Source organism: Elephantulus edwardii, unplaced genomic scaffold (genome assembly GCF_000299155.1).
Source record: "Elephantulus edwardii isolate Elephantulus edwardi_28Jun2011 unplaced genomic scaffold, EleEdw1.0 scaffold00022, whole genome shotgun sequence".
NCBI classification, from domain to species: domain Eukaryota; kingdom Metazoa; phylum Chordata; class Mammalia; order Macroscelidea; family Macroscelididae; genus Elephantulus; species Elephantulus edwardii.
The window spans coordinates 16,308,674-16,322,282 of NW_006399772.1; the positions used below are offsets into that span (position 1 = coordinate 16,308,674).

The window sequence follows — 13,609 nt, forward strand, 5'->3', positions numbered from 1 at the left end:
AGTCAAGCACGGCTCACAGTAATTCTATGACTAATAGGTGGAAATGTGTTACAGGCAGCTGACAATCAAGACAATGGAGCTCAGGAAGCAGGTGGGGAGATACAGGTGGGGGGATGGGAACATTCAGGGAAGTCATTTAAGTTTGTGTTGTTATTATGTGCCATGTACATTAGCTCTGAACTGTGCCCTATCCTGGGACAATCTCTTTGTCTCCAACACTCCTAATCCCATTTCTCCTGTCACTGAGTCAATCCATCTCATTTGGGTCTTCTCCTGTGCTGTACCTCTACTCTTCCAAGCATGATATCCAAGGACTGGTCCCTCCTGGCCATGTGACCAGAGTACATGAGATGGAGCTTAAAAAATCTTTGCCTCCAGGGAGCAGCCTGGTTCCACCTTGTCCTGGACAGACCTGTTTGTTCTCCTGGCAGTCCACAGTACGTGGACTTCTCCAGCACTATAACTCAAAAGCTTCGATCCTTCATCTACCATCTTAGTTATTGTCTAGCTCCCTGATGCGTAGCAAGTAATTGCGAAGACCATGGCCTGGATCAGGTGCACCTTCGTCTCCAGACTAACACTGTTGCTCTTCAGTACTCTAGAAAGGTCCTTGATGGTACTTTCCCAGTGCAATTAATCTTTTGATTTCCTTACTGCTTGTGCCAAGAATGTTGACTGTGGAACCAAACAAGCTGAAGTTACCAACAATCTCAATCTCCTCCATCCATAAAGAAGCTGCCAATTGTATAAATAGGACATGAATCTAGTAACAAGCTTGAACTGTGATAAAGAGAGCGCGCGAGGTGTACGCGCACCTGTGACCCAGCAAACCAAAAACTCCACCACAATTACGGGTATTTATAACTCATGTTTGTTTTATCAGCTGTTAATTTCTCAGAAACCAATTCTTAGCCCAAACAGACCTAACTAACCAGTTTCTGGTCAAAGGATTCAATCTTGTACAAAAGGTACCTATACCAATGAGTATTCTAGACTATTTCTAGTCTAGAAGATGAGAAATACATGAACTACACAATTAAATTCCACTTCAAAGAGTGAAGACACAGTGCTCCGAACTAGAATGTAAATAGAAACACTGACGATCGCTAAGGAAAACCAACAAAATCAACGAAATGTCCCCAAGGAGGGGCATGGTGGTGCCCGCGCTTAGTCCTCACTTAAGTAAAGGTTAAAGAGGAGAAGGTAAGTAGCAGATGGAGAAAGATGAGCAAAGCTGCTTGCGTAGGTCCCAGTTGGAAGCTACCTGCGTCATCGGGCATACCCACCCCATTGCTCATCACTCAGACAATCCCAAGGAAAGGCCGCCCCGAGACCCGGGATGAGTCACGAGAGAGGAACCTAGAGAGCAAAGCAGCCCATTGGAAGGGGCTGGAGGCTGGAGGCTGGAGTCCCGGCAAGGACTACATTTCCCAGCATGCAGGGCATAAGCGAGGCCGTGCTCTCCAGGCGCTGATGGAAGACTTGCAACATGGGACTGGTAGTCGGGCTCCATGGGTGGCCCGAAGTGGGAAGTCTGATGGGGCGATCTATCGGAATTGGCTAGAGGGCATTCGAGTCCCGCCTACAAATGGTGACGACAGAAGACAGTTTTGCTACTTAAGGCGTCGTGGCCTCGCCTGCCCCGCCTTAGCTCCCGCGCTAGAGAGAAACATGCATCGTTTCCGATCACAGCTCTTCACGGGGATTTCTGCTGCCGCCACTGCCCACTCTCACCCACGCCGCTTCTCGCCTCTGTTGTTAGCCGAAGACTCGCCTCTCAGCCTCCAGCCGCACAGACGCACGAGTAAAAAGTGCAGTTCCATCGGCTGATCCTAGCTAAGCTCCGAGTCCAGGCGGCACCGGGCGTCCCACGATGCCGAAGAATAAGAAGCGGAACACTCCCCACCGCGGTGGTAGTGGTGGAGGCGGCGGCGCAGGGGCAGTTGCAGCGACGGCGACGACAGCGGGTATGGAGATACTCTCGCCACCGGCATCCCGGCTGCCGGCCGGGCTGGCGAGTCTCCCAGCTTTGGGCACAGTGGGAGTTGTAGTTCTCTCCGGCTCGGACGTTTGCAGCTCGAGGGTGTCTGACTTAGCTGGCGAACTACAATTCCCAGCGTGCCCTGGGAGACGGCCCTCGCGCGATTTGTATCTGGCGTGCTTGCTGGACACTTGGACACCGGCAGTGGGTGTGGGGAGGAAGCTGCTTCGGGTCGGGATCTGGAGTGGCGGAGAGTTAGGCGGGAAAAGTAGCCGACCTGCGATGGCTTGTGCGAGCTTGCCCGAATTCGCCTAGACGAAGGATGTGGAGCGGGCGTCCATGCTGTCACTGGCCATCTTTGACACCCGCCCCGCGCGCTTTGGGGAATGTCTGACTAGTTTGGACAGACTGTGGCGTCACGTGGCCGGGACCTTGCGCTGTGGGGCCGATGTGGTGCTGGGTCCCCATCATTCTTTCTTCTTGAGCGTCCACCTGGCTGTCCAGAGGGGTCGGAAACCCTGGCCGCCGCGCCCCGGTGACTCTGCTGACCCCTAACCAGTACCCACCAAAACTACGAGCCACCAGCCCCACTGCCACCAGCCAGCCCAACCTCTTGTCCTTTTGTGCTGCGTTCCACAGGCCCTGTCCCTCCAGCAGGCACAAGTAGCAAAATGCACAGACAGCAGTTGGCTAGTTTAGGAAAACCTCACACTTTTCCTAGATGGGTAGGTGCTCAACTGGATTTGTGGTTCTCGATGGACTCACCATATGGTTAAGGAAGAGGAAAGATTACAAGTGGAAAGCATAGTAGGAAACTACACTAGACTCAAATAGAGTTTTAAAGTAGACTAGTTAAAATCTTCCCATCTAGTACTTGAGATTACAGATTTAAATAATGGCGTAATTGCTGTCAGCTACCCTGACCCTCAATGCTATATATGCATTGTGCCGCCCTTTCCTACTAGAAAGGACATACTGAATTTCTTTTAAAGATACTTGGAAACTGGCTTTCAGAGGTTTATAGCAGCACCAAAACTTGGAATCATCAACCAAACACTTAATAATTGACTGTAAGAAGAGATTATTATGGCTTGAAGGAAGAGAAGCCAGTTTTTCTTTTCATAGTGCTCTTGACGTCTATGAGGTTTTGGTGGGGTTTTCTGTTATAAAACAAATAGTTTTTGATGGCATCTTTTAGCTCCACTTTTACACATGGAAGGAAAATAAACATTGGAATTCTGTTTGGAAAGTTCTTTTACAAAACTTTTATTCTTCTTTAAGCCTAGAAGCTTATAAATTGCTGAAATAGAAACTGTGGAGAAGCAGCAAGCTGCAGTTGTTTTGAAAATGGTAATAATGTTTACTGGCAGCCACCTTGAGTCATAAGCACAAACCCATTGCCAGTGCATTCCATTCTGACTAGTGTGTTACAGAGTAGAGCTGCTCTATAGGACTCTCTTGGCTGTGATCTTTCTAGAAGCAGTTTGCAGTGGTGTGTTCTCTGTGTATGTGTTTGTCTGTAAGTTGTTGAGTCACTTCCAGTTGGTAGTGATTTAGGTGCCTGTGGAACTATAGGGTTTTCTGGATGATCATCGTGGGTGCAGTGTGCTAGATCCTTCTCCAGTGGAGCCACAGGGAGTGTTTTGAGTTAACCAGTCTGTCGGGCTAGCAACCTAGTGTTTCGTCACTAGGGGCCTTTCTAGGTTAAAAGCCAAAAGTACAACCTTTATTCCCTTTCCCCTGACAGGTCTTTTTGTTTCCTGCCACGGTGCCTCGGGCTCATTTGTTGACCTTATCGCTGCATTTTTCTGTTACTTTGTTTTCAGTGGCAAAAAAGCTTTTAAACACAGAATTTTAACATCTGATGGCAGATGGAAAAAGAACTCATTGTTTACCTTGTAAAACTACAGTTTGAAAATCTTAACAATTTTGCCTAACTTGCTGGCTCTTCTGAGTGGAACTGGGGAGAGACATGAGAGTGAGATTTACTTGTTGCTTTGGTTCCACTAGAATGCATTACTTAAAAATAGTTTGGCATGATAATGATTATAAACTTGTGCTTGCTTATAAACTACGTGGCTGTAATTTTAAATGACGTAGAAGAAATGATCTTGAAATAAGACTTGTATATACAATTTTATCACCTTAAGAAGTTTTCCATTTAAATTTATTTCCTTTTTTTAAGTTAAAAAACCAATGAGTACATTTAAAATATTACACCATGTAATAAATCTACATGTGGACACTTTTGGACTTCTGTCATTTTAATTAGAATGCTCCATTCCCTAATTGTTCTTATTCATCAATGACAGTGGTTCACCCCAGGAAAGCTAGCTCCCTTTGACCTGGTCTAATGGATGTGCTGCTGTGATATAAACATTGATGGATATCTCTGTACTTACGTACAGTTGAAGAGTAAGCATTTTAAAGATGAAGCAAAATATAAGTTAATAAGTAAATAACATCAATTGCCACTGAGTGGATTTCAAGTCATGATGACTCTTTGTGCGCAATATGGCTTTCCAAAGATGTAGGGTTCCCCCTCCCCAATCTTTTTTAAAAAAAATTAGATAACCGGCTTTGTCTAGTGGACTTGAACTCTGACCTTTTAATTAGCAACTGAACAATTTTGTCCTTTATAGGGACTTTATGTGTCCAAAGAGTATCATTACACTGAGTGAAATGTGCTAGATGTTAGACATTCATAAAGGTTTTTATGTTTGTGAAATTTTTAACCTCTGACTTGTTCCTGAGTCTCTAGGAGAAGCCATTGAAATAGATTAAGAGTTAAGAGTGGGGAGCTGAATAAAAGCTGCTGGAGGAGTGTTCTTGGCAATTTAGAAATGAGTATGTAAAAGGAACAAAAAGGTGTTATCGACTTGTGAATAAATGTTAGTAAAAGTTAATCAGATGACTGGCAACCATTGCCCAGAAACTGTCAGGCAGTCTTGAAACAGCCATTTAGGTCTTAGGAGGACTTGAGATTCTTTTTCTCCTGAGCTAAGGATGTCATTTTTAAAGTATACCACAAAGTTCTAAGAGCTCAGCTTTGTAATTAGTTCATTATACTACTTTGATTGGCCCAGTTTTATTCCTTTTAGAGTAATATCTTAATTTTTTTTTTTTTTCAAGCTCATGGCTGAGTGTCCTCCTGACTTTTATATACTCATCACTTTTTATTGAGAAGTTTCTCATTATATAAAGCAGTAAAATATGTTAACTGAATGCAAGGAGCTCTTTCCGTAGTCAGTTGCCAATAAGACAAACGGATTGCAATATCCATATGCACTTTATTACAGATCTGGGAGGACAGCGAGTTGGCCTCAAAGACTGCTCCCAGTAATATCTTAAATTTAAGATGGCTTACATATCATAGCATAAGGACCTTCCTTGTGTTATGTGATGTGCAGTCTTCCAGTTTACTGGTTTAGGGACTTGGGCTCTAAGGTCTATCAGATTTGCTCAAGGTCACTTTAGGGGACAGAATTTGTAGTTTACATTTTACTCAGTGTAGTTCATGACTGCACATGTCAGACCCCTATAGAAATAACCAGTTATGTATTTTTTAATGTTAAAAGATTCCTAGTTTTAAAGGGGATTTAATTTATTCCCCTCCAAGTAGAGTATTGATATTTGAAACTGTTAAATATACTGGAGCCCTTGTTTTAAATATTATCTAAGAAACTTTTATACTGCATCAGATACTAAGATGTGTATTACAAGATTATTTTTCTTCTCTCAATTCAAGTTGTCTTTAAAATCATATTATTTTTCTTAGCTCCTTAGCTTTTTCTCTTGCCGGCATTCTACTCACGTAGACATGCACAATTCAAGAACACTATTTTTATTCTTAACATCCATGACATTATGCTTCTGTCTGTATTCTTTGAAGTCATGATTTGCAAGTTTCCTCATCTTTCGTATCAGTTTTTCTGTCATTAAAAATTGGTGTTCCTGTTAGCTGCTCTGTCACTTTCTGGAGTGGATATACATTACAAATAGCTGCTCCTGTGTAATACATCCTAGGTGAGACAACTCCAGGAATATTTAAGTATAGTCTTTTGTAATCTAGCCATTCGTTTTTAAAAAATAAGCTTAGATATATGAAAAAGTTAACTTCTCTAAAGTAAATTTACAAGTTCCTATGGCAAATATTTGCATACATGGCAAGAAAATTTACTTTTGTCTTCTTTCCCACTCTAGGCGGCCAGCATCGAAATGTTCAACCTTTTAGTGACGAAGATGCATCCATTGAAACAATGAGCCATTGCAGTGGCTACAGTGATCCTTCCAGTTTTGCCGAGGATGGTATGGCTTTAATTTATTTACCGCTTCTGGGTGCGAGGTTATTTTATTAAAAGACATTAGTATGATTGAGGTAGACTATTATATGTTCCCTCTGCTTTCCCTCCTCCCCCTTCAAATTACTGTGCATGATTTATGTTATTCCGTAGGACCAGAAGTCCTGGATGAGGAAGGAACTCAAGAAGACTTAGAGTACAAGTTGAAGGGGTTTATTGACCTAACGCTGGACAAGAGGTAGGGAGTATTGAAACTCTTTATTCTGGATGATTTTAATCAACCATCCTGATAATTTTAATGTGTGTAGTTCTCTAACATAATAGTATATTTTCCGTTAAATTGTGGTTTGAAGTTTTATGATTTACTTTTCTTTTGGGCTGCTAATGTTAGGCAGGAGAATGCCAGCAGAATTGAGCTTAATGTATATTGTTCTGGAATATTGTTCTGCATTTGATAATAATTGAAGTGGGTTTGTTGAGATACAAGATGATATTCAAGCAGAATAGACAATAAAACTTTTAAGTCGTCTGCCCTCATACTGTATGACAGATATGAAAGATACCAAAGCTAAATTGTTTTAACTTTTTATTGACTTGACTACAGCTCTAGAGTGAATATAAAAAAAATGGAATGAAGAAACGCAGAATATGCAGACATGACTTTTGTAGGATTAAAAATGTTCTACTTGAAATGTTTCTTAAATATTGAGTTGTAGGGTATTTATGTCATTTAAAGTTGAGGCTAATAAACAATCAAATGCTAGTTAATGTATGGCAGCTTCAAATCTTTATGTAAATAGAGCTAGTTGTAGATGGAAATCAAATTGTAGAAAACTGATCAGAACTTGATGACAATTAGATAAAAGAAATTTGTGCATAGCAAAATTTAGTCGAGAACAAGCTGATGTTTTTTGGTAGTACATGTCAATTGCATCTTCTTTCTCTTCCATTTTATTTTAAACAGTGCAAAGACAAGGCAGGCAGCTCTTGAAGGTATTAAAAATGCAGTGTCTTCAAAAATGCTTTATGAATTTATTCTGGAAAGAAGAATGACTTTAACTGATAGCATTGAACGCTGCCTGAAAAAAGGTAATGCCTTTATTTTTGAGTCACAGGCATAGAACCATAATCATATTTACGGATGGCTTGTCATTTGCTGAATCTTCCCTACTGTATTTGAATTCTAGAACTTTGTAGTTGAAACTATAGAATTCATATTGTTGTAGAACCTGGTAATGAAAGATCTGCTAGCTTTGGGTTACAAGATTTTTCAACTTTGGAACCACAGAAATGAACAAAATTTGAGGCTGTCAGTTTACTTTTCTTTTGCCATGTGAATACACGGAAATGTCTTCTGTCACTGTTACCGTTTTATTTTAAAAAAGAATATCTCTATTCATGTTCCATTGCACTAAATAAACTTGGCTTTTGTGTCCTTTTTCTTGTCTCGGGTGGAAGCCTTGTCATGATTTAAGCCTCTGTATTTAATCCACCCTTTATTGTGCAGGTTAAAAAAAGGCCAAGGAAAAGTGACACTAATCTGTGGTTGCGTAACTTGTTAGTTGTACAGTTGATAGCAGAATCAACCTTCTAAAGGTTCTGTGATATCATCGTGAAGGTGTTCTACATGGACAGTGCCTCCTACAGTGAGCGGTTAGCACGACCGTTACTTCAAGATTCCATTCAAGTTGTGTATTTTATAACTGCATAGTTTTTACATAATAAATAAGTTTTAATATTTTCCTGAGCTGTTTGGTGTTTACCATGTTGAAATGGCAGAAATATGTTTAAGGAATGTTTTAAGGAGTAGATTGTATACGTCTGAATTGCTTAAGTGATTAAGTCTTAGCCTACTTGAGTGTTGGTCATGTGCACCCGTTAAGGCCTCGGAAGGTAGAAATGATGTTTAAACATTTCGTTGAACTGTTAGGGTGCTATCTGAAGGTACGTAGTAATCTTTGTTTCACAAATAAACTGGTTTAGGGAACAGAAAGAATCAGTTGAGGGGAGCTCTGGTGGCCTAGTGGCAAGGAACTGCAACTACAATCCCAGAGGCGCACGGTTCGAATCCACCAGATGCTGTGCCGGGGAAGGAGGGACAATCTCCTCCTGTACCAGTCAGATCTGATTTGACAGTACATGCACACAAAAATTAAAAAAAAACAAAACAAAGAATCAGTTGAAGGCTGTTTGACTAATATGTGTGCATTTAGGAGATGAATGAGTGAGTTACATCTGCAATGTTAGTTCTTACGTTCATAGGTTTATTACTCAAGTAAAAGTCGTGCAGCAGGAACGTTTCATACACTGCTAATTTGAGATTTTGGAAGTTTGCTGTTTTGTAAGCTCTATTTCAGTTCGTCGGCTGCAGACACTTGGTCATGGTTGTGTCTTGCTTGACGTCTCCTCATAGGTAAGAGTGATGAGCAACGTGCAGCTGCAGCCTTAGCGTGTGTTCTTTGTATCCAGCTGGGCCCCGGAATTGAGAGTGAAGAGATTTTAAAAACCCTTGGACCAATCCTAAAGAAAATAATTTGTGACGGAACAGCTAGTATCCAGGCTAGGCAAACTGTAAGTATAAGACTGGAGATGTTTTAATTTATAGATCTTGTGTTGGCATGCTGCCCAGATATTCTGATGATGAATCTAGGAAAGTAACTTTCTTTAAATAGTAGCTTTTAAGAATTATTTTACTCTTTTTTTAAAAAAATTATTTTACTCTTAATCTGTCTTCTGGTTTGAATGAACAGTCAAAATATGATGACTATTCTGAAACTCCACAGAGCATTTCATATACTGTAAATTTCTATATCTTTGAATTTGGAGATAATTTGTTGGTAATATATACTATATTGAGTTACTAGAAATAATTGCAGATTAATTTTGGGCTGGACCTTGAAGAAATAGTGCAGATACTGAATGTTTATTGAGTGATTATTTTTTTTATCCTGAGAAATATACGAGTAGAAAATTGGTCAATAACAATTTTTTTTCTTTCCTTTTGTGGCTGCCTTGGCCTGGGCCATCTTTTCAGAAAGCATAACGCTATATTCATGTACACTGGACTGGTGGATTTGGGTTGGTGTAGAAAATGGTGAAATTGAAGTGAAACATCTTGTTTTGAAGTTTGGGAAGAATTTAATTCACCAGTATTTACTACTTTTAACATTTGCCTTTAAGTGGTGGTTTTAGATCTTCATTGTTGCTTTTATGAGCTGATAAATTGTTTAAATGATCAAATGAACACCATTTGCTGTGTTACAGAAATTTGACCTCTATCCTTTGTTCTGGATGAGAAGCTCACTACTGCCTCCTCCAGAAGGTCATTTGTTGTTGTTGTGTCATTGAACTAAATCCTGCTCATAGCTGACCCTCCAGCAAGTTTTCAGAGGCTGTAAGTCATGCAGGATAGACTGCCCATTTATAGCCTGTGGTAAATTCGAACTGTTTGCCTTTGCAGCACAGCTGCCTACCACTAGACCACCAGCACTCCCTGGGAGGTTATATATAGTGGCCATTTTTTCTCTCTCCATGGTGCCTGAAAGCTTTTGCAGGTAATTTAAACAGCAATCTTTAACAAAGTTAAAAATTATCAGGACAGACAATCACACCTGCAACCGTCCACATTAAATGACTTAACCGAATTCTAGGGCTACTCATGTATGCCTAGGTCTTGTGCCAGTCAACTTGTGGCAAACTTCCTTGAGGTAACCTACCCTGCCTCATTGAGTTTACTGTTAAGCAAAGTCTGGGTTGAAATTCACTTGGATTGACTTTTGGTTCAGTTCCTCTTTGTACTTTTCCCCACCATACTTTGCTTGTTGTTACATAGTTGAGAAAAGTTTCACACTGAAATATTTTCACAGCAGCAATATGTAAACTTAATAAAATAATATAACTTTTTTTTTAAATAGTGTGCAACTTGCTTTGGTGTTTGCTGTTTTATTGCCACAGATGACATTACTGTGAGTATAAGACCTTTGATTTCAGTTCTTTGTACATAAACCCAGTTGAAGCCAGTTATCTTACATGATACTCTTGTGCATTAGGAGCTGTATTCAACTCTTGAATGCTTGGAAAATATCTTCACCAAGTCCTATCTCAAAGAGAAAGACACGAATGGAATTTGCAGCACCCCTAACACAGTGCTTCACATCAGCTCACTTCTTGCATGGACCTTATTGCTGACCATATGTCCAGTCAATGAAGTGAAGAAAAAGCTCGAGATGTATGTATTTCAGTTTCATGTTTTATTAAGACACATTCAGTGTTCACGTAATAAATAACAATGATGGTGATAATAAACTGTTTTCTAGGCATTTGCATAAACTTCCAAGCCTGCTGTCTTGTGATGATGTAAACATGAGAATTGCTGCTGGTGAATCTTTGGCACTTCTCTTTGAATTGGCCAGAGGCATGGATAGTGTAAGTATTTAATTGGTTAAGGAAAGAGTTCCTTTCTTTCACAGTTGAGCATTGATATCTTTGGAGTGTGTTCAGCTTGAGAATGTTGTGGTTGAATTGTGGGCCTTTGAAGTGGCAGCCCCACTCATTGTCACTAAGCCACTAGACCGGTTGTTGTTGTTGTTGTCGTTACCTGCTGTCGAGTCACCTAAACCCTGCTCTGTACTGTGCCAACCTTATTTTCTCTAGCACACTTACCCACACCACCCCGGTGACTAAATCAATCCATCTCATCGAGGGTCTTCCTCTCTTGTGCTGTCCCTTCACTCTCCCAAGCATGACATCCCTCTCCAAGGACTGGTCCCTTCTTGCAACATGCCTAAAATATGTCAGATGAAGCTTCAGAATCCTTGCCTCCAAGGAGCAGCTTGATTTAACCCTCTCCAGGATTAACCTGTTCGTTTTCTTAGTAGTCCATGGTATGTTCAGTACCCTGCTCCAACACCACGGCTCATAGGCATCAATTCTCCTGTCATTCCCAGAGCTCTGATGAATAGCAAGTGATTGCAAAACCATGGCCTGTATCAGGCTCACTTTAGTCTCCAGAGTGGCATTATTGCTCTTCAGTACTAGACAGGTAGCTACTACTAATTAGTCAGTGGAGAGTGCCTCCTCTCCAGTAGTCTAGCAGTGGCCTTTTGTTGCTGTTGTTAGGTGCTGTCAAGTTGACTACAACTCATAACGACCCTCTGAATCACAGATCTGAGCCTTGCCCTGTCCTGTACTTAGTCCTCACACTCTGCCATGTCCAAGCTCATTGTTGTGGTTACTGTGTCATTCCAGCTCCTTGAGAATCATCTTCTCTTTTGGTGTCCTTTACCAGCGTGATGTCTTTTCCCAAGGAATAGCCCTTCCTGATAAGATGCCCAAAGTATGTGAGGTGATGTTTCACCATCTTTGCCTTTAAAAGCTCCTTGATCACTCTTCTCCAGCATAGGCTTGTTCTGGCAGGCCTTGGGATATTCAGTTAGGAACTCTCAAATTCAAACACATAGCTGTGGAGTTCGTTCCAACTTACCTACCTTCCTGGTTTTCTGAGCAGTGCTATAAATGCCATGAGACACCCCATCATTCTACCCTGGAGTCTTTCTGTGGAGCCAGACCACTGAAGGTTCTTGACGTTTGGGCTAGCAGTGCAACTCGCTGTGGCTTTTGCTTCCAGACCCCCTCGGGTAGTTTAAAATAAGATGGAGACTCAGGTGGTGGCGCATTTACAGATCTAGAATGGGAGGAAGCTGCATGATCTGGCTCAAGACTGACTCAGGAAAATACACCAGAATATGCTACAGTCAGATTTCCCCCAATTCTTTCCTCATCTGACAAAATAGAGAGGGAGTGCCGGGAGAGGAAAAGGGAAACGATCATCCAAAACCTCAAAGTACTCCTTGGGACAAAATCTTCAATAATGTAGGGTTTGTTTACCTCGAAAATGGAGAGTCCGTGTTCTTCTCCCTTCCTGTCTTTGTCTGTAAGAAAACTGCCTCTATGGAAGAATATCTCTTTCTAAAAATAATGCTTCAGCAGGAAATAAAAGTATTTGTGCTCCAGTAGAGTGAACACCATTCCAGAAAGAATGCTCTGTGTTTTGCAGAGAATTAGGGAGGGATCAAAATTAAGGTAGTTGTAAAAGGTGCATTTTGTTTAAAATCAATGCTTTTACCTAGAAATACGAATTTTTGGAAAGATATTTTGTGAATTTAGTCTCATTGTGTTAATTTTGGGGTTGACATATTTTCAAATAAGGTCATATTTTGAGATACCAAGGGAATATTATTGGGAGGACCTATTAACACCTAGTATAATCACCTTGTTTAATGATAAAAAATAAGAGGTACTTTGCTTAAACTTCAAGTTTTCTGGGGTTTCATCTTAATACCAGTAAAGTTTTAAAGCCATTAGTTGATTACAGCAGTTGTCTAAATGCTAAATCATTGTCTCTAGCTCACCTTTTAGTCACATTTTTATTGGATAAAACTGAGAAAGGTTATAATAATAAGACCAATTGCTTAGTGGATTTATATAATGTATATGCTTTTAATGTTTCAATGAGTCCCTATAATACACTTACATAAGATGTGAGTGATATTAACTATTCCCATTTTATGTAAGCGGATCTTGACACACAAATTGCTGTTTACTTAGGACCAAGTTCTCGTAAACCCAAGTGGTGGATGCTTGTCATTCAAGCCTGTATTCTTTTGATTGTAAAACCTTTTATGTGTGACAGTAAATTAACTGCCTCATCAGATAGGTGTCTTTGCTTGTTGGAGTCTTTTCATTGAAGTTGAAAATTAATTCCACTAAGTGTAGGGACTTAATAACAGTTCATACTTCATAGTTTTATTTGTAATAATCAATTGGCAGCATCAAGATGGATGGTGAAGAGATTGAGATTGTTGTCAGCTTTAGTTTGCTTGGCTCCACAGTCAACAAACTTGACACCAGCAGCCAGGAATTTAAAAGATATATTGCGATGGGAAAGTCTGCTGTTAGGGACCTCTCCAAAGTACTGAAGAGCAATCAGATACAGGCCATGGTCAATCCTTTGTTAGGTGTCAGAGAGTTGGACAGTGACTAGGGAGGATAGAAGGAGAATTGATGCCTTTGAACTGTGGTGTTGGTGGAGAGTATTGAGAGTACCATGGACTGCTAGGAAAACAAACAGATTCATCCTGGAAAGGGTTAAACTGGGTGGCTCCTTGGAGGCCAGGATTCTGAGGCTCTGTCTAACATACTTTGGACATGTTATAAGGAGGGACCGGTCCTTAGAGAAGGACATCATGCTTGGTAGGGTGTAGGGACAGCGCAGGAGGGGAAGACCCTCTATGAGGTGGATTGATTCAGTGACTGGGGTAATCGGGAT

At 40.8% G+C, this 13,609-nt stretch overlaps 1 protein-coding gene across 1 annotated transcript in view; it reads left to right on the plus strand.

Moving 5' to 3' along the window:
* Positions 1–1,612: 1,612 nt before the first annotated feature.
* IFRD1 (interferon-related developmental regulator 1) overlaps positions 1,613–13,609 on the plus strand; it is a 19,685-nt gene continuing 7,688 nt past the window's right edge. Inside the window, exons 1-8 of the mRNA XM_006882645.1 lie at positions 1,613–1,967; positions 6,185–6,289; positions 6,436–6,520; positions 7,247–7,371; positions 8,696–8,853; positions 10,197–10,247; positions 10,332–10,510; positions 10,599–10,707. Coding sequence (XP_006882707.1) covers positions 1,874–1,967; positions 6,185–6,289; positions 6,436–6,520; positions 7,247–7,371; positions 8,696–8,853; positions 10,197–10,247; positions 10,332–10,510; positions 10,599–10,707 — 906 coding nt within the window. The 5' untranslated portion in view covers positions 1,613–1,873. The remainder of the gene's footprint in view (positions 1,968–6,184; positions 6,290–6,435; positions 6,521–7,246; positions 7,372–8,695; positions 8,854–10,196; positions 10,248–10,331; positions 10,511–10,598; positions 10,708–13,609) is intronic.